This window comes from Cetorhinus maximus, chromosome 35 (assembly GCF_964194155.1).
Source record: "Cetorhinus maximus chromosome 35, sCetMax3.hap1.1, whole genome shotgun sequence".
In the NCBI taxonomy this organism is placed as follows: Eukaryota; Metazoa; Chordata; class Chondrichthyes; order Lamniformes; family Cetorhinidae; genus Cetorhinus; species Cetorhinus maximus.
In genome coordinates, this window is record NC_135913.1 from 10,876,799 (window position 1) to 10,904,769 (window position 27,971).

At 44.8% G+C, this 27,971-nt stretch overlaps 2 protein-coding genes across 2 annotated transcripts in view; one reads left to right on the top strand and one right to left on the bottom strand.

Annotated features, from left to right (window-relative positions):
* LOC144672030 (NACHT, LRR and PYD domains-containing protein 3-like) overlaps positions 1 to 27,971 on the top strand; it is a 977,887-nt gene that overhangs the window by 771,066 nt on the left and 178,850 nt on the right. The gene's annotated exons all lie outside the window — the stretch shown is intronic.
* Positions 999 to 27,832, bottom strand: LOC144671987 (NACHT, LRR and PYD domains-containing protein 3-like). The gene is given in 6 exon segments (XM_078533924.1): positions 999 to 1,197; positions 5,902 to 6,066; positions 6,655 to 6,825; positions 15,292 to 15,378; positions 20,930 to 22,667; positions 27,787 to 27,832. Coding segments are annotated over 6 exon segments (2,376 nt in total). The 3' UTR covers positions 999 to 1,028.

A 27,971-nucleotide genomic window follows, 5' to 3' on the forward strand; every position in this document is an offset into this window, starting at 1 on the left:
GAGAGACACAAAATACCTGTTCAACGCTTCTGCCATTTCCTCATTTCCCATTGTTAATTTCCCAGCCTCATTTTCTAAGGTACCTATGCACACTTTAGTATTCATTTTCTATATAAATATTTGGAGAACCTCTATCAGCTTTTATACTTCTAACTGGCTTTCTCACATACTCTGCTGATAAAAGGCACCTTTACTATGATGTCATTAATTAATCCAGTCTCATTGAACATTCCCAGGTCTAAAATAGCCATTCTGTGGTTGTCACTGGAACATACTCACTAAGAAACTGTCTTGAATACACTCTACGAACTCATCTTCCAGGCAATTTTGCTTCATCCAATATGTATGAAGATTAAAAAAACACGCAATTATTGCAGCACCTTTCTTACAAGTGCCCATTATTTTTTCCTGTATATTCTGTCCGAAAGTGTGAAGGTATTAGGGGCCTATAAGCTACTCCCACATGGACTGCTGCGGTTCAAGAAGGCAGCTCACCACAACTTTCCCAAGGACAGTTAGGGATGGGCAATTAATGTTGGCCTAGCCAGCGATGCCTCGATCTCATGAATGAATAAAAAAGTGACATGTTACCTTTGCGAATTCATATTTTTACTCAAACTAATTCTACATCTTGACCTTCAGAACTAAGGTCATCTCTGACTTCTGTACTCAGGTCATCAGTTATTAACAGAGCAACCCCACCACCTTTTCCTCGCTTTTGCCATCTAATCACTTTTCTCTTTTTTTTTCAAATTAATGGCCACAGGGTCCGAGGACAGACACCCAACTCTGAGGAAGAGGGGAGACCTCGCAATATTCCACTACACCCGAGACACAAAGATCTTTGGGACTGGCATCCCATAGCCTAGGGTTCAGAGAGAGAGAAATAACGAATCAAACTAAGTGTTTCTTTTTATTCATAGCTAACACTAATAATAATGGACAGTGTTTTTTAATACTAGTAACAGTGCTCAAATATATTGTTAAATATTAAGTTATTCTAAACACAATCTCACACTGTCTGGTACTTACTCCAGTTTCTGTATTTTACAGTCCGGTCCCCTCAGAGCTACAGACAGTCGTTTCACTCCTGAATCTCCCAGGTTGTTATAACCCAGGTTCAGATCTGTCAGTGAGGGATTAAAAACAGAGGCAAGATCCTCAGCACAAGAATCTGTCAGCTTGTTGTCCCCTAGACTGGGGGGTGGGGGGAGGGTGAGAGAGAGAAAAAAATAACAGGAATCAGAATAAATTTCCAGTTCTTTTCAAAGAACGTAACTGATTAAAATAATAATATACAGTGTGAAACATTCAAGAAAAACAACTTCAAAACATAAAAGCAATCTCTAATTGATGCTGTGGGTGTGAAATATAAAGGAATGTTCTGTAAATAGTCAGCCTGGGAGACAGGATCTGTGAAGGGAGAAACAGAGCCCAGAGTCCCACAGGCGGGCGCGTGCCTGACCCAAGCAGGTGGGGAATCGCGCCAGATGATGTCGGACGAGCGTCCTGACGTCATCGCGCACTCGCGCGATATTTGGCTTGGCGGGCACGCGCTAACGTTGAAGAGCTCCCGCGGACAATGAAGCGGGAAATTAAACCCATTAACGTCCCAATTGTCAGCGGGTTTTCGTGGCCCATCCAACCTGACGTTGGGGGACCCAATCGACCAGGCGGCCTTTACATTCTTGATGAAACCTTATCCAAGGGAGGGAATGAAATCTCCGTTAGGATTTAAAATTAAAATAAATATCTGGGGCCTGTTTTTTTTGTGAGGCCTGTTTCCAGGTGCTTGATTTTGCTGCAGGGACAGTTTTGCAGCACTTTTGTGCTTTATTTTATTATTTGGGGGTCTGCAGCTCTATGAGGCATCTGTCTGCCTTCAGGGAGCTCACTGGAAGCGCTCACCAGCACTTACAGTGAGGTCGGTGCCGCCCTCTTCCCTCCCCCAGCGGCAGTGCTGAGCCTTTCCCCGGGTACGCTTCACACTGGCTGCCTCTCAATTGGCCAAGCAGCGTAAGATCATGGTCGCGGGCTGATCGGGCAGAAGCACATTTCACATCCGCTCCCAGGCTCCCCGATCGTGCACCCGACAAGGGAAAAATTCAGGCCAGGTTAATGTTTCAGTTTGATGAGTTTACATTAGAACTGGGAAAAGCAGCGTCTTGACTGGTTTTAAGTGACAGTAAATTGGGGGGAGGGGTGGTTGCAAAATGGAAATGCACCAATTATTAACGTGACAAAACTGGTGAGAGTACAAAACAAATCACGGGACTCCACACCTTAAACACGTGTCACTCGTGTGTGGACATGGAGGGAGGATGGTAAAGGAATGGAGTTTGTGACGGGGAGAAAGATAATGGCTGTGAGATCAGTACACAGTGTTAGCCTTACAGCCTTATAGGTGACTAAGGATAAAGGTGAACTTGGTCAAAAGGTCTTGCCCACCCAGCCACTGGCAATGCCCAGGCAGCAGCATTGGCTGTCAGAAGCATGTCAGCCTCTCTGTGGAGAGCCCCCGTCAGTTAGAGTTGACTCCTGTGCTGCCGTGACTCAGTGGGTGCAAGCAGGAAGCATCCCTGTGTCTCCACGATGGACAGTCAGGCTGTCACCAGCGTAGGCTCATGTATGTCTTTGATGAGTGAGTAACAATGGACAGTTACGTGCTTGTAGAAGAGAGCACACAATGTCAGGGAACGATCCAAGATGGGCGGCTACATCCAGATCTTGTCATCCTTAAACCAATGGAAGATGAAATGCTAGAGCTGGGAGATTGGAAGCAGGGCCGGCAATCACTGACGGTGAGATGGTTGTGGAGCTGAGAGAGTGAATGGCCTAATGGATGGACACAGGAGAGCCTATGGAGACCACAAAACATAGTGATCATGTATCAGTCCCTAGTAACATGGAGTAGTATGAAGGAAATGTTAGAATGTGCATTGCCCTATAATCACTCTCCTCCCTCTCACAAATCAAGGGCTGCTGTGATTGGGGTCAGCCGTCTACCTCTGAGGAGGAGGAGAGGACCTCTGGGTGCACCAATACATTATTCCCCAACACCCTCGGCACAAAAACCTGTTGGACTGACATCCCATAGACTGGGGTTAGAGAGAGAGAAATAACAGGAGGCAGTGGAAATGCAGTTTCATTATCATTAATAACATTATCACTGACATTAATAATAATGGACAGTGGTTATTTATTTTTCTAATAACACTGCTGTAAATGTACTGTTAGACATTCAGTTATTATCAACATCATCTCACATAGTTTGGTACTTACCCCAATCTCTCTATTTTGCAGCCCAAGTTCTGCAGAGCCACAGACAGTAGTTTCACTCCTGAGTCTCCCAGTCGATTAGCATCCAGGTCCAGATCTGTCAGTGACTGGTTTGTACTGATCACAGAGGCAAGATCCTTGGCACAAGAATCTGTGAGATTGTTATTGAACAGACTGGAGATAAAGGAGAGAAAACCAACAGGAATCAGGGTAAATCTCTGGTGTCCGAGAGAACACTATTAATGACAATAGTAATGTTCAGTGTGAGACACTCCATTATATAGAGGGAAAATACTATTGATGATGAAAATCTGAAATATAAATAGAAAATGCTGGAAATACTCAGTAAGTCAGACACTATATGTGAAGAAAGAATTAGAGATAACAGTTTGAATTTTAAGCTCACCCGCCAGGGGGTTTTTAAGCAATGGGTGAGAGTAAAGTTTTTGGGCTGGGTTTCCCACCAGCCGAGACCTCTCAGCGATTGACGCTGGGGTGGGCGGGGCCTCAGACGGGTGACATTTTACTGTTCCTAATTCTTATTTCTACTCAAACTAAGTCTACATCTTGATCTTCTAAACTAAGGTCATTTCTGACTCCTGTACTCATGTCATCAGTTATTAACAGAGCAACCCCACCACCTTTTCCTAGCTTCTGCCATCTCATCACTTTTCTCTTCTTCCCAAATCAATGACCACAGTGACAGGGGACAGACACCCAACTCTGAGGAGGAGGAGGGGGTGGAACCTCACATTATTCCTCTACACCCGAGACACAAAGATCTTTGGGACTGGCATCCCATAGCCGATGGGTCAGAGAGAGAAATAACATGAATTAAAATAAATGTTTCTTTTTATGCATAACTAACACTACTAATAATGGACAGTGTTTTTAATACTAGTAACAGTGCTCAAAATACATTGTTAAATGTTGTTATTCTTGACACAATCTCACAGTGCCCAATGCCAGTTTCTGTATTTTACAGTCCGGTCCCCTCAGAGCTACAGACAGTCGATTCACTCCTGAATCTCCCAGTTTGTTAGAAACCCAGGTTCAGATCTGTCACTGAGCGATTAAAAACAGAGGTAAGATCCTCAGCACAAGAACTGAAATGGGGGGGGGAGGGTGCGAGGGAGAAAAAATAACAGGAATCAGAATAAATTTCCAGTTTTTTTTCAAAGAACGTCACTATTCAAGACAATAACATACAGTGTGAAACATTCCAGAAACACAATTTCAAAACATAAAAGCAATCTCCAATTGATGCTGTGGGTGTGAAATATAAAGGAATGTTCTGGAAATAGTCAGTCTGGGAGACAGGATCTGTGAAGGGAGAAACAGAGCCCAGAGTCCCGCAGGCGGGCGCGTGCCTGACCCAAGCAGGCGGGGAATCGCGCCAGATGATGTCGGACGAGCGTCCTGACGTCATCGCGCACTCGTGCGATATTTTGCTTGGCGGGCACGCGCAAACATTGGAGAGCTCCCGCGGACAATGAAGCGGGAAATTAAACCCATTAACGTCCCAATTGTCAGCGGGTTTTCGTGGCCCATCCAACCTGACGTTGGGGGACCCAATCGACCAGGCAGCCTTTACATTCTTGATGAAACCTTATCCAAGGGAGGGATGAAATCTCCGTTAGGATTTATAATAAAAATAAATATCTGGGGCCTGTTTTTTTTTTGTGAGGCCTGTTTTCAGGTGCTTGATTTTGCTGCAGGGACAGTTTTGCAGCACTTTTGTGCTTTATTTTATTATTTGGGGGTCTGCAGCTCTATGAGGCATCTGTCTGCCTTCAGGGAGCTCACTGGAAGCGCTCACCAGCACTTACAGTGAGGTCGGTGCCGCCCTCTTCCCTCCCCCAGCGGCAGTGCTGAGCCTTTCCCCGGGTACGCTTCACACTGGCTGCCTCTCAATTGGCCAAGCAGCGTAAGATCATGGTCGCGGGGCTGATCGGGCAGAAGCACATTTCACATCCGCTCCCAGGCTCCCCGATCGTGCACCCGACAAGGGAAAAATTCAGGCCAGGTTAATGTTTCAGTTTGATGAGCTTATATTAGAACTGGGAAAAGCAGCGTCTTGACTGGTTTTAAGTGACAGTAAATTGGGGGCAGGGGAGATTGTAAAATGGAAGCGCACCGATTATTAACGTGACAAAAATGGTGAGGGTACAAAACAAATCAGAGGTGTCAGCTGTGGCTCAGTTCATAGCACCCTCGCCTTTGAATCAGAAGGTTGTGGGTTCATGTCCCACTCCAGGAAACCAAGAACCGTGAATGTACTCGAAAGAGTTACATGCGATCTGTTGATAACTCAAAAGAGTTACAAAACAAATCACGGGACTCCACACCTTAAACCCGTGTCACTCGTGTGTGGACATGGAGGGAGGATGGTAAAGGAATGGAGTTTGTGACGGGGAGAAAGATAATGGCTGTGAGGTCAGTATACAGTGTTAGCCTTACAGCCTCATATGTGACTAAGGATAAAAGTGAACTTGGTCAAAAGGTCTTGCCCACCCAGGCAGCAGCATTGGCTGTCAGAAGCTAATAATAGTAACAGTGTTCAAAATATATTGTTAAATATTAAGTGATTCTAAACACAATCTCACACTGTCTGGTACTTACTGCAGTTTCTGTATTTTACAGTCCGGTCCCCTCAGAGCTACAAACAGTCGTTTCACTCCTGAATCTCCCAGGTTGTTATTACCCAGGTTCAGATCTGTCAGTGAGGGATTAAAAACAGAGGCAAGATCCTCAGCACAGGAATCTGTCAGTTTGTTGTCCTCCAGACTGGGGGGTGGGGGGAGGGTTCGAGAGAGAAAAAAATAACAGGAATCAGAATAAATTTCCAGTTCCTTTCAAAGAACGTGACTGATTAAAATAATAATATACAGTGTGAAACATTCAAGAAAAACAACTTCAAAACATAAAAGCAATCTCTAATTGATGCTGTGGGTGTGAAATATAAAGGAATGTTCTCGAAATAGTCAGCCTGGGAGACAGGATCTGTGAAGGGAGAAACAGAGCCCAGAGTCCCGCAGGCGGGCGCGTGCCTGACCCAAGCAGGCGGGGAATCGCGCGAGATGATGTCGGACGAGCGTCCTGACGTCATCGTGCACTCGTGCGATATTTGGCTTGGCGGGCACGCGCAAACGTTGAAGAGCTCCCGCGGACAATGAAGCGGGAAAATTAAACCCGTTAGAGAGAGAGAGAAATAACAGGAGGCAGTGGAAATGCAGTTTCATTTTCATTAATAACATTATCACTGACATTAATAATAATGGACAGTGTTTATTTATTTTTCTAATAACACTGCGGAAAATGTACTGTTAGACATTCAGTTATTATCAACATCATCTCACATAGTTTGGTACTTACCCCAGTCTCTGTATTTTACAGCCCGAGTTCCTCAGAGCCATAGACAGTAGTTTCACTCCTGAGTCTCCCAGTGGATTAAAACCCAGGTCCAGATCTGTCAGTGACTGGTTTGTACTGATCACAGAGGCAAGATCCTCGGTACAAGAATCTGTGAGATTGTTATTGAACAGACTGGAGATAAGGGAGAGAAAACCAACAGGAATCAGGGTAAATCTCTGGTGTCTGAGGGAACACTATTAATGACAATAGTAATGTTCAGTGTGAGACACTCCATTATATAGAGGGAAAATACTATTGATGATGAAAATCTGAAATATAAATAGAAAATGCTGGAAATGCTCAGCAAGTCAGACGCTTTATGTGAAGAAAGAATTAGAGATAACAGTTTGAATTTTAAGCTCACCCGCCAGGAGGTTTTTAAGCAATGGGTGAGAGTAAAATTTTTGGGCTGGGTTTCCCACCAGCCGAGACCTCTCAGCGACTGACGCTGGGGTGGGTGAGGTCTCAGACGGGCCACCCGCCCTCACCCCAGTTGAGGCCCTTAAGTGGCCAATTATTGATCACCTGAGGGCCCTTTCCCACCCAGCCTCAATTTTTAGGTCGGCGGGAGGAGTTCCTGGGTCTGGTGGAAGCCCAAAAATAACCGGATTCAGGCCATTGGCGGAAGGGGCCAGGGGCGGGGAGCTTTCTCCATCAGAAGCCCCCCTTTTAACCTCGGACATCCCCCATCCCCCTCACCCCCAGCTGCCCCACCAAGGTCCAGTGGCCGCAGGACCTCTCTCCAACCCTCAGTCCGCCTCTTCCCTGACACCCCAATCACCTACTGTCCAGCCCCCAGGCCTCCCCATCCTCCGTAAGTGGGTGTTTGGACATAGGGTCAGGGTAGTCAGAGTTACCAATGCCATATTATCAGAGCTGACAGGTGGGAGGAGCCGTCCACTTCGGTGGTGCAGACAGGGGACGTCCTGGTTCAGACAATGCTGGTGCCATCTGTAAAGGCAGCCAGCAGTACTTTCAAACACAGCAGCTCTGGAGGGACTAGCGAGGGAGTCCTGGTTACTGAGTGAAGAGCTGAAATGGCAGAAGACAGATCAAGGGTTGCACGCTGATGAGTGCTGCATGCAGGAGACATGCATGTGGTGCCATGCGGGACAGTCAGGCTAACACCAGTATAGGCTAGTGTGTCTTTGATGGGCGAGTTACATGAAGATTTCTATGCTTGTAGATGTAAACAGCTGACGAGAGGGCCTGAGCCAAGATGGGTCACTGGACCCCAGATCTCCTCATCCTTACACCCATGGAAATTCAGACACATGAACTGGGAGATCTGGAGGCAGGGTGGGCAATCACTGATGTTGAGGTAGGTTGTGGAGCTGAGAGAATGAGTGCCCTAATGGATGGACACAGGAGACCCTCTGGCGAGCACAAAACAAACATTTCTCTAGAAACACTATTTTTTCTTTCACAGATCGAGGGCTGTGACCGGGTGACAGCCATCCACCTCTGAGGACGAGAAGGGGACCTCAGAGGGTGCACATTATTCCCCTCGCACCCTCCACCAGTGCAGGTATTATCACGTTGGGAGATAGTCACATTCCATTAGTAAAGGAGTCACAATCTGGTGAACAGCACAGACACGCCCGAGCAGCTGATGGAGACAGTAATAGCCAAGGTCACTCACACTCGGAGGGCTATGGGAGGGAAAGGCAATGTCAAGCTTCAGGCTGATGACATGTCACTAGCGTTGAAGACGCTATGTGTACTGTATGTGTCTTCAATGAATTTTAAGATGGTGCATCACAAAATCTTTCACCATTATTTTAGGACACTACTGGGCCTTTAACAGTTCACTGGCTCCTGAAGACACACAAGGCAGCAGATGTTGGAACTGCAGCATGAGGTATGTTAACATAAAGAAGCTGTGTGCAACCAGACACAGAGGATGTAGGAGTTAATCCAAGCTATGAGTATTGCTGTGTCCTGGGCATGAGTGCCCTAGGCATCCTGTACTGAGAGATTGGTGACCTTGATGGACAGTCAATCCAGCAGACCAACGATTGGAGATACACACTGACCTGCATGTAATCACCACCTCCATGGGCAATGGCTGGGTGAGAGGGGGTGAGGTGACTGGAGTCACCACCAAGTCCTCGGACTCCTCAGGTGAGCAGGGAGGGTCCAGTGTGCCCTGAAAGTCTATAGGAGTGACTGCCTGCAGCATCTGGGGGCTCCTCTCAGGGTGCTCCTGGATTTGGCAGCGGGTCCTCCACTGCTCTGACTGGAACACCAGCACCTCACAAACCCACGATAACAGAGCCGATTCCAGTATCTGTGCAGGAGGCCCTCAGTGTGCTGGGGCCCTCCAGACCTCAGGGAACCGGAGGACAACCACCATGGTCATTGAAATCCTCGGAGGAGAAAGGTCAGCACCCTGCCTCCACCTCAGCTAACAGCGCAGGGGGAGTGCAATGTAGGAGCCCCCATCATCATCACTTTAAAAGGTTCATCTCATTGCACTTGGGTTTCACAGGGTTATATTTTGTTGTGACATATCACCTTGCTGTGTATGTGTCTTCAATGAATTTTAAGATGGTGCATCACAAAATTAATCTTTCACCATTATTTTAAGGACATTACTGGGCCTTTAACAGTTCACTGCCTCCTGCAAAGGGTGACAATGGAAGGACAACACAGAATGAGTTCAATACATTTCCAACGTTTTTGCCTCATGTGGTAACGGTTCCAGGGAAATGTTCAGCACATTGAAAGAAATGGTGGAACAAGGCACAAGGTGGAAGATTAATTATATTAAATGGGTGTCTAAGTAAAGACTCATATGGAACACGTCTGTATGTTGAATCTCAAGCTTCACTTGCACATTTTGACCAGGTGACAGTGCAGGGACGGGGATATAGTTCCAAGTCAGGATGGTGTGTGACTTCGAGGGGCACTTGCAGTTTCTGATGCATCTGCTGACCTTGTCCTTCCAGGTGGTAGAGGCCACGGTTTTGGAAGTTGCTGTTGAAGGAGTCTTGGTGTGATGCTGCCGCCAATGTGGGTCGGTGGTGGAGGGAATGGATGTTAAGTTGGTCAATGGGATTCTGTTCAAGCATACTCATTTGCCCTGGATGGTGTCGAGCTTCTTGATTGTTGTTAGAGCTGCACTGATCCAGGCAAGTGGAGAGCATTCCTTCATATTCCTGACTTGTGGCCTTCTAGATAGTTAAGAGATTTTGGGGTGTCAGGAGGTGAGTTACTCACTGCAGAATTCCCAGCCTATGGTGTAGGAGGGAGGGCGGTGGTGGTGGAGTGGTGGCGAGGTTAGATTCTCTCTTGTTGGAGATGGTAATTGCCTGGCTCTTGTGTGGTGCATTTGTTACTTGCCACTTATCAGGCCAAGCCTACAAATTCTCCAGGTCTTGCTGCACAAGAACAAAGAAATAGGAGCCGGAGTAGCCTGCTCAGACAATATGATCATGGATGACCTAGGGCTTCAACTCCACTTTCCCACCCACTCCCCATGTTGCTCAATCCCATGAGGGAACAAAAACCTGTCTCTCTCAGCCTTAGAATTATTTATTCAACGATGGAGATCCACAACCCTCTGGGATAGAGAATTCCAAAGATTCATAACCCCTTAAGTGAAGTATCAGTACTTAAAGTTCAGTAGCCTATACTAAGACTGTTTCCCTGCAGACAGAAGTTAGGGAGCTAGGTAAGAAATTAGCAAGCGCGGCCTGAAAAGCAGTAATCTCTGGATAACTCCTCGTATCCCGCACAAGTGAACACAGAAATAGGAGGGTAAGCAGATGAATTAGTGGCTAGAAAGATGGGGCAGGGGAAAGGGAATTAGAATTGCTGGGACTTTGTAACCAGCTCTGAGGGAGGTGGGAACTCTACAGGCCAGATGGATTGCACCTAAACAGAGCTGGAGCTGAGTGCCTGGTGATTTGCTCCTGGTATTGAGGAGGGTTTAAACTAACTTGGCAGGAGTGTGGGAACCAGGAGGTAATAGCAGAGAGGAATACCAAGGAATACTGGGAGAAATATATAGCACTAGAGTAGGAAATAGTAAGTTATTAAGTCTGTACAGAGTAAGGGGGAAGACAATAAAGTCTAAATCAGGGTTACAGAGCATGTTTGTCAATGCATGGAGTGTGGTAAATAAGATTGGTGAGTTCCAGGTGCACGTGCCATGTGGAAATATGGTTCTGTGGCAGTATCAGAGGCCTCACTCAGCGAATGGCAGGGCTGGGTAATAACTATTCCTGAATATAGGGTATTCAGGAAAGATAGGAAAGGGAGAAAATGGAATGGGGTGGTTGGAATGATGAAGCAGAATATTTCAGTGCTGGAGAAAGGGGATGATCCAAAGAGGACAAGGACAGAATTTATATGGCTCGATCTATGGAACAAAAAAGGTGCAATTGCATTGCTAGTCTATAGGCTACCAACTAGGGGAAAGATGGAGAAGAACAAATTTACAAGGAAATTCCAGAGAGGTGCAAGAATTAAAGAGTAGTTATAACGGGGAACTTTAATTGTCCAAATATAGACTGGGATAGTATTAATGTGACAGGCAGAGGGGGGCAAGAATTCCTAGAGTGACCAGGAAATGGTTCTACAGCAGCGTGTTTCCAGTGTGAGAAAGGATGTACAGCTTGACATGATTCTTTGGAATGAGATGGGCCAAGTGGATCAAGTATAAAGGAGTGATCACTGTATCATAAGGTTTAAGCTGACTATGGAATAAAACAAAGAACAGTCCAGAGTAAGAATAATTAATATGGGGAAAGCCAACTTTAATGGTCTAAGAATGGGTCTGACCCAGTTAAATTGGACTGTTTGAGTCAATAATCGTCAGACCTGGCTGGCCTCCCCCATTGAGGATGGGAATATTGGTGAAGCCTTTTCCTCCAGTGAGCTGTTTAATCGCCCGTCACCATTCACAACTGGATGTGACAGGTGTACAAAACTTTGATCTTATCGGTTGGTTGTGGGATCACGTGCTTCTCCCATTAGTTGGCCTGCAAGTTGTCCTGGGTTGCAGCTTCACCAGTTTGGCACCTCATTTTTAGGTGCACCCAAGTCTAAGTCATTAACATATATCAAGAAATGAATACTGCTCGTCCTGAAGCAACCGGTGGAGAGCTCCACTGTCTGCTTCCTCGAACTGAAAAACAACCATTAACAACTATTTTCTGTTTCCTGTCACTCAGACAACTTTATATCAATGCTGTCACAGTGCCTTTTATTACTTGGGCTTTAACTTCGCTGCCAAGCTAATTATGTGCCTATTAATAAGTTTTATTTTAAATAACACTATTCCCAATACTAATAATAACAACATGTTTATGATTCAGATTATTAAATATGGAAATTATTGTCATTGGCAGCTGCACCTTGAGCTCTTCAGCCCCAAGCTTTGGATTTCCCTTCCTAATTCCTTCCACCTCTCTACGCCTCTCTTCTCCTTTAACACTCTCGTTAAAACCTACCTCCCTGACTTGGCTTTTAGTTGCCTGTCCTAATATCTCATTTTCCACACTGCCCAAGTCTGTTCGATAACACTCCTGTGAAGTGTCTTGGGACAATTAACTATATTAAAGCTGCTATATGAATGAAAGTTGGTGTTGTTGTTGATGACACCATGACTGATACTAATGATACCGTACAGTGTTCGACATCCCGTTATCAGAAACAACATCTCACACAGTTTCTGAATTTTACTGTTGGGTTATTGGGAGTCACAGACTGTGATAGCTTATTCATTTTGATAGTTTATTATCTGCCATACCAATATATTTATGGAAGTTTTATACTTTTATTACAAACTGAGAAGCTTTCAAGTTTAAAGATCTATAATGTGAATGTCTAATTAACCTAAGCTAAAAATGTAAGAATACAATATGGGGGGGGAATTTTACAGAACGGGAGGGGCTGTAAAATAGGATGGGCCGTTCACAATCCATTGACTTCGGCGGGGTCTGGAAAATCCCGCTGGCGAGAAGGACCATAAAATTCCACCATGGGAATTGTAGAAGCAATAATCGTTTTCTCCATTTTTAAATTCTGATTCCTGTCTTTGAGAATGACTTTAAATGATTTTTAAAGGTATTATTCCTGAATCTTGCAGTTTGTTGTAACTCAGGTCCAGACTCATCAGTGCCCAATTTGTACTGAGAGGGAAGCTATGAATATGTGAGGCTGTTACTATCCGGCTGGAGATCAGAGAGAGAAACATTTCATGAATCAGAATAAATCCGTGGTGTTTATTAACAACACTAATACTTGTAGTACTGATAATGTGCAGTGTTTGTTAGTGACACTATTACTGATACTCGTAATAATTTACAGCATCAGACATACAGTCATTATAAACACAATCTCACAGTCTGGGACCTTGCTGGGAGTGGGAGCGGAGCTGCAGGGGGCAGTCGGGAGCTGAGGAATGCACCGTTTCAGCTGCTGTCAGGCAGCAGTGGTGGGGGAAAGGCAATTGTGACGTCACAGGAAGGCAGTGCGTTGATTGGCCGGTAAGTGCCCAGTGGGATGGACAGTGTGAGCGCTTAGACTGGAGTGGGAGTTAAGGTCGATCTATAAATAAAAATAACTGAGACTTTGAAATTAAAAAATCCAAAACTTTAAAACCTTAAAATTAAAATTTAAACATGCATTAAAAAAAATTAAAACAAGCACCTAAAACACATACCTGTGTATTCAAGAAGCATATAACTTTTAGTTGTCAGTGGTGCTCACATTCAATAAGCACAGTAAATTGTAGCACACACAGGAATAAAGTCATTCAGTTTAGTTAACTAAATAACATAGGTTAGAAGGGCAGGACAGGTGTTACATTGCAGCTGTGGGATGTGAGAAAGCATGTTAGAAATTCCTGTTGAAGAGTCATACGGACTCGAAACGTTTACTTTGCTCCTCTCCGCAGATGCTGCCAGACCTGCTGAGTCTTTCTAGGTAATTTTATTTTTGTTTTGGATTTCCAGCATCCGTAGTTTTTTGCTTTTATCTTAATATATAAATGGGTCTTTTTTCCGAAAAGCAGGATGTGTCGAGCGGAGTCCTGCAGGGATCTGTGCTGGGGTCTCAACCTTTTACAATTTACATCAATGATTCACATGGAGGGAGTGATGGCATGGTAGCTAAATTTTCCGATGACACAAATAATAAGTTGCAAAGTATGTTGTGAAGAGGATAGAAGGAGGTTTAAGGTGGATATATATAAGTTGCATGAGGGAGCAAAAATCTGTCGAACGGATTATAACGTGGGAAGATGTGAAGTTGTTCACATTGGCTGGAAGAATAAAAAAGTAGAGTATCATTTAAACAGGGAATGACTGCAGAATTCCGAGGTGTAGATGGATCTAGGTGTTCTAGTACATGAGTCATAAAAAGTTAGGATGCAGGTACAGCAAGTATTTCAGAAGGCTAATGGAATGCTGTCCTTTATTAAAGGGAATTGAACAGAGAAGTAAGGATGTTATGCTTCAGTTATACGGGGCATTGGTAAGACCGTATCTTGAATAGTGTGTAGTTTTGGTCTCCTTATTTAAGGAAGGATGTAAATGGGTTGGAGGCAGGTCATAGGAGGTTTCCCAGATTGATACCTGGAATGAGTGGGTTGTCTTATGGGAAAAAGTTGGACAGACTGCGCTTGTTTCCACTGGAGTTTAAAAGCGTGAGGGGTGATTTGATTTAAGTATATAAGGTGCTGAATGGTCTTGATGAGGTGGACATGGAAAAGATTTTTCCTCCTGTGGGTGAGTCCAGAACTCGGAGTCACTGTTTTTAAAATTAGGTTTTTTCATTTAAGGACAGATATGATTTTTTTTTTCTCTCAGACAGTTGTGAGACTGTGGAACACTCTGCCTCAGAAGGTGGTGGAGGCGGGGTTATTGAATATTTTTAAGGCAGAGCTGGATAGATTCTTGTTAGGCAAGGGAACCAAAGATCATGAGCAGTAGATAGGAATGTGAAATTCGAAACACAAGCAGATCAGCCAAGATCTTATTGAATAGCAGAGCAGGCTCGAGGGACCAAATGACCAACTCCTACTCCAATTTCTTATGTTCTTATGTACTTAACTCAGTTTCTTAATTTTACTATCCAGGTTCCTCAGAGCTGCAGACAGTAGTTTCACTCCAAAATCTTTCAGTTTATTATTATTTAGGTCCAGGTTTCTCAGTGACTGGTTTGTACTGACAGCAGAGGCAAGATCCTTAGCACAAGAATCTGTGAGAGAGTTGTTACACAGTCTGGAGATCAGAGGGAGGGAAAACAGTGGAAATCTGGACAAAATACAGGCAGGGGTGAAATTGGACATGTATGGAGTTGCAGAATAGCCAGCACTGCATCAGTCATCTACAATATGGGTCTGCTTCAATAGACCTCAATATCAGGTGTTCCTATAGACGCCAGAAAATGTAATTTTACCTGTTGTTCATCCCTGCCATTTCCATGTCCATTTTCACCCCACTGATTAATATCAATCCTGTTACTGATACCCATAATAATGTACATAGTGTTGTTAATAACCAAAATCCTGATACCAATAATAAAAATACACACTGTCAGACATCCGGCTATTACAAACACAAACTCACATAGTCTGGCACTTACTCCAGTTCCTGTATTTTACAGCCTGGATTCCTCAGGGCCACAGACAGTAGTTTCACACCTGCATCTCCCAGATTATTATAACTCAGTCTAAACAGAGAAGTGAGAAACACATTAAAACAGGCTGAATATTCACAATGGAGGCAAGGAACAGGAGCTGGGGTTATTTTGGGTCAGAAACCCACAACCGGTGGGAAAGTGATTAAAGTTATGATTTTTACATGGAGACGTCATTATTTGTCATGGAGACAGATTTCCTGTTCACTTGGCAGCCATCATTGAGGCTGCTGGGTGTCCTGAGGGAGAGATCAGGAGTTTGTACCAAAGTCTTCCACAGCACCAGAGGGAAGTGAGATGTCACAGGGAAGCCCGAGGCTTGGCACCCAGGGCAGGGAAGCCCCTCACTTTATCGCTGCCAAACTGGAGGCCATGAGGGAGGGGGGCGGGGGAGAGTTCCTCTTCCCCGAGGGGGGCAGGAGGAAGCCACCTCATCATGCAGCAGGGGCTCCACTTTGTTCAGCGTCCTCTCCCTTCACCTCCTCTCTCACAGCCTGCTGTTCCCTCGATGAGCTGTGTCACCCCAGTGCCTCATTGTCCTCAAGGTCCACACCTCTCTGGAGAGCCATGTTATGGAGAATGCAGCAGGTTTCCACACTGACAGAGACACTTGCAAGAGGGGATTGGAGGTCACCACCCGACTGGCCCAGGCACTGGAATCACATCTTCAGAAGCCTGATGTCCTGTTCAATGGTTGTCCAGCCATTGTGCCTCTTTCTGGGACTCCCACAGAGAGCTCAGTAACATCACTTCGAGGAATATCCGTTATCCTCTAGGACACAGACTTTGGAGGATGAAGTATCATGGCAGCTGCCAGGAAAGTGAGTGCACACATGGAGGAAGTTTTTGTTGTGGTCACAGACGAGCCATTGAGGGAGTGGAAGCCCTTCCTGTATGGGTCTCCCTGACCAGTCACTGGGTGCCTCGATGGCCAATGGGTACAATCAGTGATACCCTGCTCCTGGGGGAATCCCTGTGTCACTGCAAGGCCTCTCTGTTATTAAATGAATGCGCTGTCCAGCTCTGGCAAAAAGTGAATCCATGACCTGTGAGATGACCTGGTGAGCAGCCACATGTGACATGTCTCTAAGGTCCACACCTGATCCTTGGAAGGAGCCAGAAGTGAAGGAATTCAATGCCACAATAACTGTGACCAGCGCTGTGAGGTATTCAGCATTGAGGGCACAGATGTATGTGGCCACTGCCTGAAGGGTCACAATATCCACCATCACTGGGCCTTGATAGCTCCGTCTTCAGCAATAGTTCCTGTATTGAATGTTTGGCCTCTGTTGCCTTCCTGCCCCTCTTTCCTCTCCCGTGCCCTTCTGAAGCCTGGGGTTCTGCCCTCCCTGTGGAGGGTGTTGCCCCTCATCCAACATCTGACAGCTGGAGCCATCCTTCTGGGAAGGTGGCCTCTCAATTGTTCTTGGCATCCTTTCTCCCTCATTTACCCCCACACTGCTGGGAGTGCCAACCCCATTCAAATCCTGAGTTTCCCTCCGCACTGCTGGGAGTGCCAACCCCATTCAAATCCTGAGTTTCCCTCCGCACTGCTGGGAGTGCCAACCCCATTCAAATCCTGAGTTTCCCTCCGCACTGCTGGGAGTGCCAACCCCATTCAAATCCTGAGTTTCTCTCTGCACTGCTGGGAGTGCCAACCCCATTCAAATCCTGAGTTTCCCTCCGCACTGCTGGGAGTGACAACCCCATTCAAATCCTGAGTTTCCACTCTCCCTGCCACCTCAGCAGCACCAAGGAACCCCCTTACTAAGTGCCTGCCCCACTGACCTTCTTATCAGGCTGTGGCAGCCATGGCTGGCTCCCATTCTGTGCCCACTTTCCTTCAGATGAACAGATAAACTGTCCGCTCCTTTAGAACTTTAAATCTCAAACCTTATTATGTGCTGAACAAAGTTCTCAACTGTCTTAATTGAGATTCCTGTCCCAACCCGCCTACTCTTGGTGATTCATGATGAAACGAGCATCAGTATCTTCAAATTGACACACTGCCGGTGCCAGTATTCTTGGCACTTTCGCCACCTCCCTCCGCTGCCTCTGTTTCCCTCCTTCGGGGAGCCCCGAAATGTAATTACATTGAATAAAAACTCAGATCAGATTCAATTGTTTTTCCCAATATCACAGGAAACATGGAAGCAACATCAGAAATCAATGCAGAGATTTTACTGTTACTGTAAATTAAATCTATTGGGGGTAATTTGATCTTTTGTCGATAGTGTATGATGGGTGATATTGGATCACCCGCCCATACTACAGCTCACCTGATTTTCCTTTCAATTGAAGGGAAAAGGAAACAATGAGCAGTGTAAACTGGTGAACAATTCACTATCACTAATTTGACTACTGGTGAATGCCACTTTCACCCCTCTCAATATTTATTAGACAGAGAGTTGTCTGTGTGCAGCCTCTAAATGTCCCCCAGTTTGGCCTCAATCCCTGATGATCAGAATTACTCTCCTGAAGCTCAGTGACTGGCCGGCCAAGTTTGAGGAAACTTGTCTCATTTCTGTTCTTCCTTAATTCTGGGCTTTTATGAGAACGACCCAATTTTTCAAGAATTAAAGCAGTGATTCGAAGTTCTTCATAACTCTGTGCATTACATTACTCTGTACAACACCTCGGAGTGAATTATATTGTGAAACTCTGCTAACTGTTGCTTTAAAATCCATCCCCCTGGATTTTATACAACAAGGAAATGTTATTCTCTCCCCTTAACAAAGTTGAAATGTCCCTGTTCTCCTCGTTGACAGGGAAGGGGTGTCCCCCACTTGATTTAGCATTAAGCCCTAATCCCTCCGAATCCCCACACATGGGGCTGAATAATCCGCTCCTGTACGGAGGGGGAGGGGGAACTTGACCCGAAAGTGGGCGGATCTCCGAACCCACCATTCAAACTTGGCGTATGATCGGTTAATTGATCCAATTGCGAACGGAGGGTGGGTTTCAGGCCAACAGGGGGCGACCATCTGCCCAATCAGTATTGGAGGGCGGCATATCCAGCCTTTGAGGTCATTGGCCTTGACCCGAAACAAAGTCACAGTCAGTAATTTAATGGGCCCTCTGGAATGGGGCAGTGTCAGAGGACGTAACAAATGCTGGCATTGTTTACAGCTTGGAGGCTCACTGGGACTTCAGCTATTTCCAGGCTGTTCAGCTGAGTGTTTATTTATGAGTTCTGCTGTCTCCAAACTTTTCCAGAACAGAGCTGGCATTCTTTTTGAACCGTTGCATGGAGGAGTTGTCTAGTTGCTGCATGTTTTCCTTCAGAGATGTCTGCGCCATTGCAGCGAGGGGAGAGGCAGGGGAGAAGGGTCAAACCAGCCCCTCGATTTAATGAGGACTCACTCAGAGCCCTCCTACATGCAGTGTCCAACCAACATGAGGAGCTGATGCCATCCGGTGGGAAGAGGAAGAAGCCAAGCCAAACACGTGCTGTCTGGGAAGCAGGAGCTGTTGGGCTTGTCAGGAGAACCTGGCCTCAATGCCAGAAGGGCCTCATTGACCTCATGAAGGTGGCTAGGGTGAGTAAGGCCTCAGTATGTGCAATCTTGTGCCAGTGTGCTGCAGGGCACAGTCACGAAGGCAGGAGGAAAGAGAGTTTGGCTGGGCCTCCAAGACAACATGATGTACAAAGGCTTCACTGCCAGTGACAATGTCTGAGTGTCTTTAAAGCTTTGGTCCAGTTGGAGGGTGGGAGTTGGGTAGAATGTGATGATGAGAGATTTGCACAGTATCCAGGCCGCCATGCACTTTACTAATAGAGGGTCCAGCATGCCATTCAGTAATCTGAAATTGTGAACAAGTGGATATTACACATTCAGGAGGTGTGAGCCCACAATGCCCATTTTATAGCCCTATATGATGGACAACAAATAAATACAACACTCAGCAGGACACTAAGCAGACGAAAAAAATGATTCTAATTTATATGGGTTTGAAATGGGACCTGTGCTCCTTAAATTTAGCACTCCCGGCAGTTACTCATCACATCCTGCCAATCGGAAAAAGGACCCAATTATGCATAGCCTCTGTTTTCTGAAAGCCAGCCAATCTACTATCCATGCTAATATGTTAATCCCTACACCATGGTCTTTATTTTATGCAATAACCTTTGATGCGGCACTTTATCAAATGCCTCTGGAAATCCAAGCACAGTATGTCTACAGGCTTCCCTCTATCACTGCACATGTCACTCCTTCAAAGAACTTCATTAAATTGGTTATACATGATTTCCCTTTCACAAAACCATGTTTACTCTTCCCGATTACCTTGAGTTTCTCTAAGTGCCCAGCTCTGACCCCCTTAATGATCAATTCTAACACCTTCCCCACTTCAGACGTCAAGCTAACTGGCTTATAGTTTCCTGCTCTCTGTCTCACTCCCTTCTTGAATATTTGCTACTTTCCAATCTGATGGAACCTTTCCAGAACCTAGCGAATATTGGAAAATTAACACCAGCGCATCCACTACCTCATTAGTCATCTCTTTTAAGACCCTAAGATGAAGCCCATCAGGATGCAGAGTCTTGTCAGCCTGCAGCTCCATCAGTTCACTCAGCACTGCTTCCTTAGTGATTCTAATTTCACCAGGTTCCTCTCTCCCTTCCACATCTTGATTTCCAGCTATTGCTGGATATTGTCAAAGTGTGCTAACTGCTGCTGTAAAATCTATCCGCTGGGTTTTATGCAACAAGGAAAGTTTATTCTGTCCTGTTACAAAGTTGACATGTGCCTGTTCCCCTAGTTGATATGGGAGGGGTGTTTCCCACGTTATTCCCCATTAAATAACAACGACATTTACTGCAGGTGCAGCTTTTATTACATTTCAAGGGAATTTCCAACTGCTTACATCAGTTTCACAGATATGGGGTGGATTATCAGAAAATCCTGTTCTATACCAACTGTCAGTTCTACCAAAGACTGTCCACTCTGTGTAAGAACCAGTCAGTGGTACAGATTCCTGAAAATACCTCCCAGTTGTCCAGCGTGTGTCTGCATTCTGGGTATGAACGTGCAATTGGGAATTCGAACTTATAGATCAGCAGCAGGTTTCTACATTAAATGAACAGAATTGGGAGCAAATTTAAATAATTAGAATTCGAAAAGTCTTCTTAGGTAATTATCTAAATTTAAGATATTTCACCCTCCCGACAGAAACAATTTGATTAATTATGATGATATATACGATTTATTTCCCCTTGTGATCAGTACAGCTTACAGTTGATATGGTTTATAATTATTATTTAAGTTATTTTTATCTCCACGGTGTTTATTATCCTTAGACTGTCTATATTCTGTTCCGTTTGTAAATAATTAGCACTATTTCTTATCATCAAAATCCCACGCTTAAACTATTTAATTGACCATTAAGTATACCAACAATTTGTTCACAAAGGCATTATTCTTATTTTCCAATTTGGAATTATACACTCATCCTATTTTGTAAAGTTTTTTCTGGCTCTGCCTCTTTTTTCTTGAACTGGAAGTTATTTATTTTCTCATTTATAAGATAGTAAATTTGACTTCAATAATGAAAATACGAGCTACAGGACCAAACAAGCAATTACCTCAGCTTCTGGTATTTGTACAGAACGTGTTCCAGCCGCTGGAGTCCTTCACACTGAATGTTGCACCACTGTAGATTGAGGTGTTTTATTGAATCACAGAGTCCAAGGACATGAGACAGGACCACACAGTCAATCGGGGTCAGTCGCAATCGACTAAATGCAAGTGTTTCCACAGATCCCACTGTGGCCTGAGCCAGTGCTTTATTCTGAGACTCAAACAGGTAGTGGAATGTGTTCAGGAGGTTCCTTTTACCAGTTTCAGTGTCTGTGTTTCCAATCTGACCTTTAACCTTCTCCTTCACCCAGTCAATCACTCGACAGGTTGTTTGATGAAGAAATGGACTCAGAAACTCCTCCAGGGGCCGAGCTGACTGTGGGGAGGAGAGACCAGCAACAAAACGGAGAAATATCTCAAATCTCCCATCTTCTTCACTGTCCGCTTCACTGAGGAGTTTCTGGATGTCCATGGGACTGGGACTCAGGAATTGTGCGACTGCAGCTACAAACTCTTGGATGGTGAGGTGTGGGAACGTGTAAACCACACACTGGATAGAAGCATCTCTCTCCAAAAGTTCCATCAGGAACCCAGACAGGAACTGGGAAGGTTGCAGATTGTACTGGATCAAATCTCCATTTCTAAACACAATCTTCTTCTCAGAGACTCCTGTGAAGGCCATCTCACCAAGCTTCAGGAACACATCACGGGGGCTTTCAATCTCTCAGCCATGGTTTTTCAGAATGTTGTAAATATAGTAGGAATATAGTTGGGTGATGGTCTTGGGAACTTGCTGGTGTTTCCTGTCTCTTTGTGTAAAGAAGGGACCCAGTGACAGACCGAGGATCCAGCAGTAGGAAGGGTTGTAGGACATGGTGTACAGGATCTCGTTCTCCTCCACGTGTTTGAAAACAGCTGCTGACACCGTCTGATCTTCAAAAAACTTGTTGAAATATTCCTTCCGTTCATCACCAATAAATCCAAGGATTTCAGCCCAGACACTGATCTCAGCCTTTTCCAATAAATGTAATGCAGTGGGGCGGCTGGTCACTAGCACTGAACATCCTGGGAGCAGCTTGTGCTGTATTAAACTGTACACAATGTCAGACACTTCACACCAGCATTCGGGATCTGTGCACATGAACTGAGGTTCTGTATTTCTCCGATTGTCAGAAAAATCAATCCTGTCCTTGAATTCATCCAAACCATCGAATATAAACAGCAATCCCTCTGGGCTCTTCCAGAGCTCTCCCAGAATATTCCCGAAGTAAGGATACTGATCCAGTATCAAATTCCTCAAATTTATTCTACTGTTAATATTGTTCAAATCCCGGAATTTAAAACTGAAAACAAATTGAAAGTCTGGGTATATTTTCCCAGTGGCCCAGTCATAAACAATCTTTTGTACCATTGTTGTTTTTCCGATCCCTGGGACTCCACTCACTGCTGCTGAATTCCCAGATTTAGATTTTCTCAGGGAAAAACTGCTCTGGAACAATTGATCAGTTCGGATTTTTTCCAGTTCTCTCCGGAGATCTTTCTTTCTCCACTCTTCATGGTCCCGGCCTCTTGCCAGCAGTTCATGTTCTACAAGTGTCCGATCTCGAACATTAGAAATGATCGTTAGCTCAGCGTATTGATCAACCAGCTGGAAAATCTTAACCTTCTCCTTTATTAGGATAGTGTTCACTCTCAATGTTTCAGTTTGAACCCGGAGGATCTCCTTGTGTTTCTGTTGAGCACCTTCAATTAGAGTAGACAAAAAATGTTAGTTGTAGTAACATAAAAGGCTTATGATCTTGCTAAATAGATAGATTCATTTTACGGTTTCAATCGAAGTTTGTGCTAGAATTAAAGCTCAATTATTGGAAACCTCGCTTGAAAGTGAGCAATGACCAAGAAAAATTTAAAGTCGTCACTTGGTTCTAATATTTACTGAACATGGAGATTTTATAAAGGTGATATTTTCTCTCTGATGGTTAACACTCTCTGACCTGCCCTTACTCTAGTCACCTCATTACAAATCCACAAAGGCCCTGGTTATATGGTAGTAGATGTTCTTGTCAATCAGTTTATGAAATCCTCAGCGAAGCCAATCTTCTGCAGCAATAGTAAACAGGACATTGGGTAGGAGTGGGAGAAGGAGTAACTGTAATTCTTCAGGAGTCCCACTGTTATTGTAACCTGCCTTCAGCAAGTTATCTTTGATATCACTGTGCACTTGGAGAGCAAGATTCCTTCTGGTATTCTGTCAGGATGCGGGCAGGTTATCTGAGATATTAGGGCCGATTGACTCAGTTTTCTGGGCAGCCAGTGTGGATCAGGTTGGTGCTAACAGCATGGGGCTCGATTCCATTCCAGCTGGGGTGGATCTTGGACCTGCCTCCTTGCCCTGCCATGGTTTAGCTGTGAGTCGGACCTGCCTTCGGGCAGAGAACTCAAAAAGAATAATCCTTTTCCTGTTGTCCTGCGTTTCAGAAATCGCTAACACTTTTTCAGGAGTTTTACACATGCATACATTGATTGTGTTTTTATAATAGTCCTGTCATCTTACTGATCAGAACTAGAAATGGAACAACTACCTACTTCATTCCATATAACATTAGAGCAGGAACATTCACAGTTCATTTGAACTGTTTACAAATAATAAATTTTGCTCCAATTTTCAACAGTTTTGGGAAATTGAAAATATATTTATTTTAATTATTACATTGGGTTCAAACACAACCCGTGAATTGTAGGATTATTCTTTGAGTAGAATAGTGAGCTCTCTTTCACCGCCATGAGGAAATGGGTCAGTAGATTCCCAGTCACCCTGAATATTCCCTTTTCCTCACATTTCTCCACATTAATGTTCTGTTGTGTGAATATCTGTAGATATTCTCATTTCGGATCAAAGACTTTCTGACCTCTCATTCTGTTCCGTGAAATAATAAAAATGCAATGTTTCAAATTTCTTTAACATTATCCATACCATTTAAAAAGGAACAAATGGTGGAAGGGATAATAAGGAATGTTCTTTATGATCACTGGGAAAAGGAAGAGGCCATTAGAAATTCACAACACAACTTCAAAAAAATTAGCTTGTGTCCAACAAATTTGGTGGAGTTTATTGAGGAAGTCACTAGGATAGGGCATGGGAGAAATCTGGTGGACATTGTCACTCTAGACTTTCAGAAAGCCTTCGATAAGCATCCTTCATTTGATGGAGTGTGAGTTGAAATTTGAAACTGGATTAGGAAATCTCTTCAATCCCGAACCTCAAATTTAATTGGAAGATATGTGACAAGTGATCTCTCCCGAGGGTTGGTCCTACACCCATGATTTTTGACAATCTGTATTTATGAACTGGACAAGGGTGAAAATATGAATCAGGAGCACAAGTAGTAGGGTGTTAGGAGTACAATATATACGTTTTCAGATGACAAATACATCGATTCGAAGATTAAGATAGTAGAGGGCGATCAAATCCAATAAAGCATTTAGATCTGCTACAACTGTGGACAATCATAGGCAAACAGTGTTTCATTCAGATAACTGTACCTCATACATATTGATTGGGCCAATATTGAATACAAGCATCATTTGCAGGGAACAATACTGAGACAGGGTGAGATATAAAAAAAAGATATTGATGTTATTGCATACAGATCACTGAAGGAGCATGATAAATGTAGAAAAACTGTAGGTAAAGCGAACAAAGTATTGAGTTTATATTAATGGAACCAATCAGTATAAAACAAAGGCTATCACATTGCCTGTACAGGTTCCTGGTCAGACCACATCTCAATAGTGTGCGCAGTTTTGGTTACCCCTACATGGTGGATAATAGAGTACCATTGGAAAAGTTCCAAAGGAGAGCTGCAGGAATGATTCCCAGCTTAGAGAAGCTCAGCTACTCAGACAGGCTCAAGGATTTTATTTATTTACTTTCAAGCAGCAAAGATTTATGCTAATTTACAGAGGCCTAGTAAATACATGAATGCCTAGACAGAGTCCTGATTGATAGATTATGCTAGTTTATCAAATTGGGGAGGATTAGTTTAAACTATGTAAGTGTAGGAATAGCCAGCATATTCAGTGATTCTTTTCTCTACCCAGAGAACTGTGAGCCTTTGGAATGAGTTTCCAGTTGCTATGGTCGGTGCTGACTCTGAAGAGGGAGCTGGACCAGTTCCTGACTTGGACAGAGATCGCATCATGTAGAAAGTAACTGGCTTATAGGTAACAACTGGACAACGTGATTTCCTGAATTAGATTCGATCAACTGAGGAGGTCAGAGAAGAATACGAGGGAACGTTTTCCCACACTGACTCTGGGCTTTTCTATTTTTGCCTCTACCAGGAGATTGCCTGATCCTTGAGAGTGGCAGGGGTGGGGGAGTGGGAGGCAGCGGCGGGAAGAACTGTTTAGCCATCACGGTTGAGCCATTGTGGTGTGGAATTGGCTTGGTGGACCTTTTGCGATCTTCCTGCTCAGCATGTGATTTGTTAATGATGGGAATGATTTCTTGGGTGCAGGGAACCCGTAACATCTGGCTCAGGGCCCAGCTGTTCACTGTGAGCCCAGAGAATCCGTGCACACACAGGTTTGCATTATGATTCACAGCGTAGTGGGATTCTGGCAGCTGTGTATAAAATATCAGAATAGCAAACAGCAGCTGGTCAAAACTCAAGTCAAAAAATGCACTGCCCACATATTTACAGAATACAACAGAAATCATATCATATGAATTGTAAATTGAATATGTCCATAGTTGAGGATCAATGACAAATCCTCATCATGTTCAATCTCCTGTTTCCCAGCATCTGATTTTCAGAATCTGAGAATCTCTAAAACAAACGTTCCAATCATTCGCATTCTCAGAAAGGAGGCGATGGTATTGTCGCTGAACTAGTAACCCAGAGACCCAGAGTACTGCTCTGGGAGCCTGGGTTCCAATTCCGACATGGTGGATGGTAGAATTTGAATTCAATACAAATCTGGAATTAAAAGCCTAATGATGACCATGAAACCATTGTCGATTGTTGTAAAAACCCATCTGGTTCAACCCATCTGCCGTCCTTACCTGGTCTGGCCTCCATGCAACTTCAGACCCACAGCAATTAGCTCTTTGCAGTGAGCTCTGAAATGGCCTCGCACGCAGTTGGAACACAAAATAGGAATGAAACCAGATGCAGCACCCGGTATTGACAGAGGAAACAACAACGGCAATCGCAGCCCTGTCGACACTGCAAAGTCCTCCATACTAACATCTCCCAAAATTGGGAGGGCTGTCTCACAGGCTAGTCAATCCTCATGGAGATAATGTCCCATATTATCAGATAATATCCATCCTTATCCATGGGACTGGGAGTCCTGTCAGCAGAGGTGGTGGCACAGTGGTATTTACACTGGGTGTCCTCAACATCGACTCCAGACCCCAAGAATTCTCATGGCATCAGGTCAAACGTGGAGAAGGAAACCTCCTGCTGAGCACCACGTGCCACTCTCCCTCAGCTGATTCGGTTCTCCTCTATGTTGAACGAAGGAAGCACTGAGGGTGGCAACGACGCAGTACGCTGGGTGGGGGACTTCAATGTCCATCACCAAGAGTGGCTCGGTAGCACCACTACTGACCGAGCTGGCTGAGTCCTAAATGACATAGCTGCTAGACTGGGTCTGCAGCAGGCGGTGAGGGAACCAACAAGAGGGGAAAAACACACTTGACCTCATCCTCACCAACCTGCCTGCCGCTGATGCATCTGTCCATGACAGTATCGGTAGGAGCGATCATCGCACAGTCATTATGCAGACGAAGTCCCGCCTTCACATTGAGGATATCCTCCTTTGTGTTGTGTGGCACTACCACCGTGCTAAATGGGATAGATTTCAGTCAGATCCAGCCAACTCAAGACCGGGCATCGATGTGGGCCATCAGCAGCAGCAGAATTGTACTCGAACACAATCTGTAACCTCATGGCCCGGCGTATCCCCCACTCTACAAATACCATCAAGCCAGGGGTTCAATGAAGAGTGAAGGAGGGCATGGCTAACAAGTAGCAAGTAACATTCACACCACACAAGTGTCAGAAAATGGCGATGTCCAACAAGAGAGAATCCAACCATCGCCCCTTGATGTTCAATGGTGTTACCATCATTGAATCCCCCACTACCAACATCCTCGGGGTTACCATTGACCAGGAACTGAACTGGACCAGCCACAAAAATACTGTGGCTACAAGAGCAGGTCAGAGGCTAAGAATCGTGCAATAATTAACTCACCTCCTGACTCCCCAAAGCTGTCCACCATCTACAAGGCACAAGTCAGGAGTGTAATGGAATACTCCCCACTTGCCTGGATGAGTGCAGCTCCCACAACAATCAAGAAGCTGGACACTCTCCAGGACAAAGCAGTCCGCTTGATTGGCACCACATCCACAAACATTCACTCCCTCCACCACTGACGCACAGTAGCAGCAGTGTGTACCATCTACAAGGTGCACTGCGGGAATTCGCCAAGGCTCCTTAGACAGCATCTTCCAAACCCACGACCACTACCACCTATAAGGACCAAGGCAGCAGATAGATGGGAACACCACCGTCTGGAGGTTGCCCCTCCAAGTCGCTCACCATCCTGACTTGGAAATATATCGCTGCTCCTTCACTGTCGCTGGGTCAAAATCCTGGAACTCCCTTCCTAACAGCACTGTGGGCGTACCTACACCACATGGACTGCAGTGGTTCAAGAAAGCAGCTCACCACCACCTTCTCAAGGGCCACTAGGGATGGGCAATAAATGCTGGTCCAGTCAGCGAAGCCCACATCCCGTGAATGAATAAAAAAAAGTGAAATGGTTTGAAATGTCCATTTCATCTCTTACCTTTCAGGTGACTGGGTACTTCCGATAAGCCTCTTCCAATGTTCATGTAATCAAATCTATCAGAACCTGTTTAAAGCAATTAACTTTCATGAAATCAGATCTCTGACGTGTTATAGCAAAATCTGCAATGTTTGAATCTGAAATTGAATTCACTGTGTGATTTTAACGTACCAAGTTCCTGTATT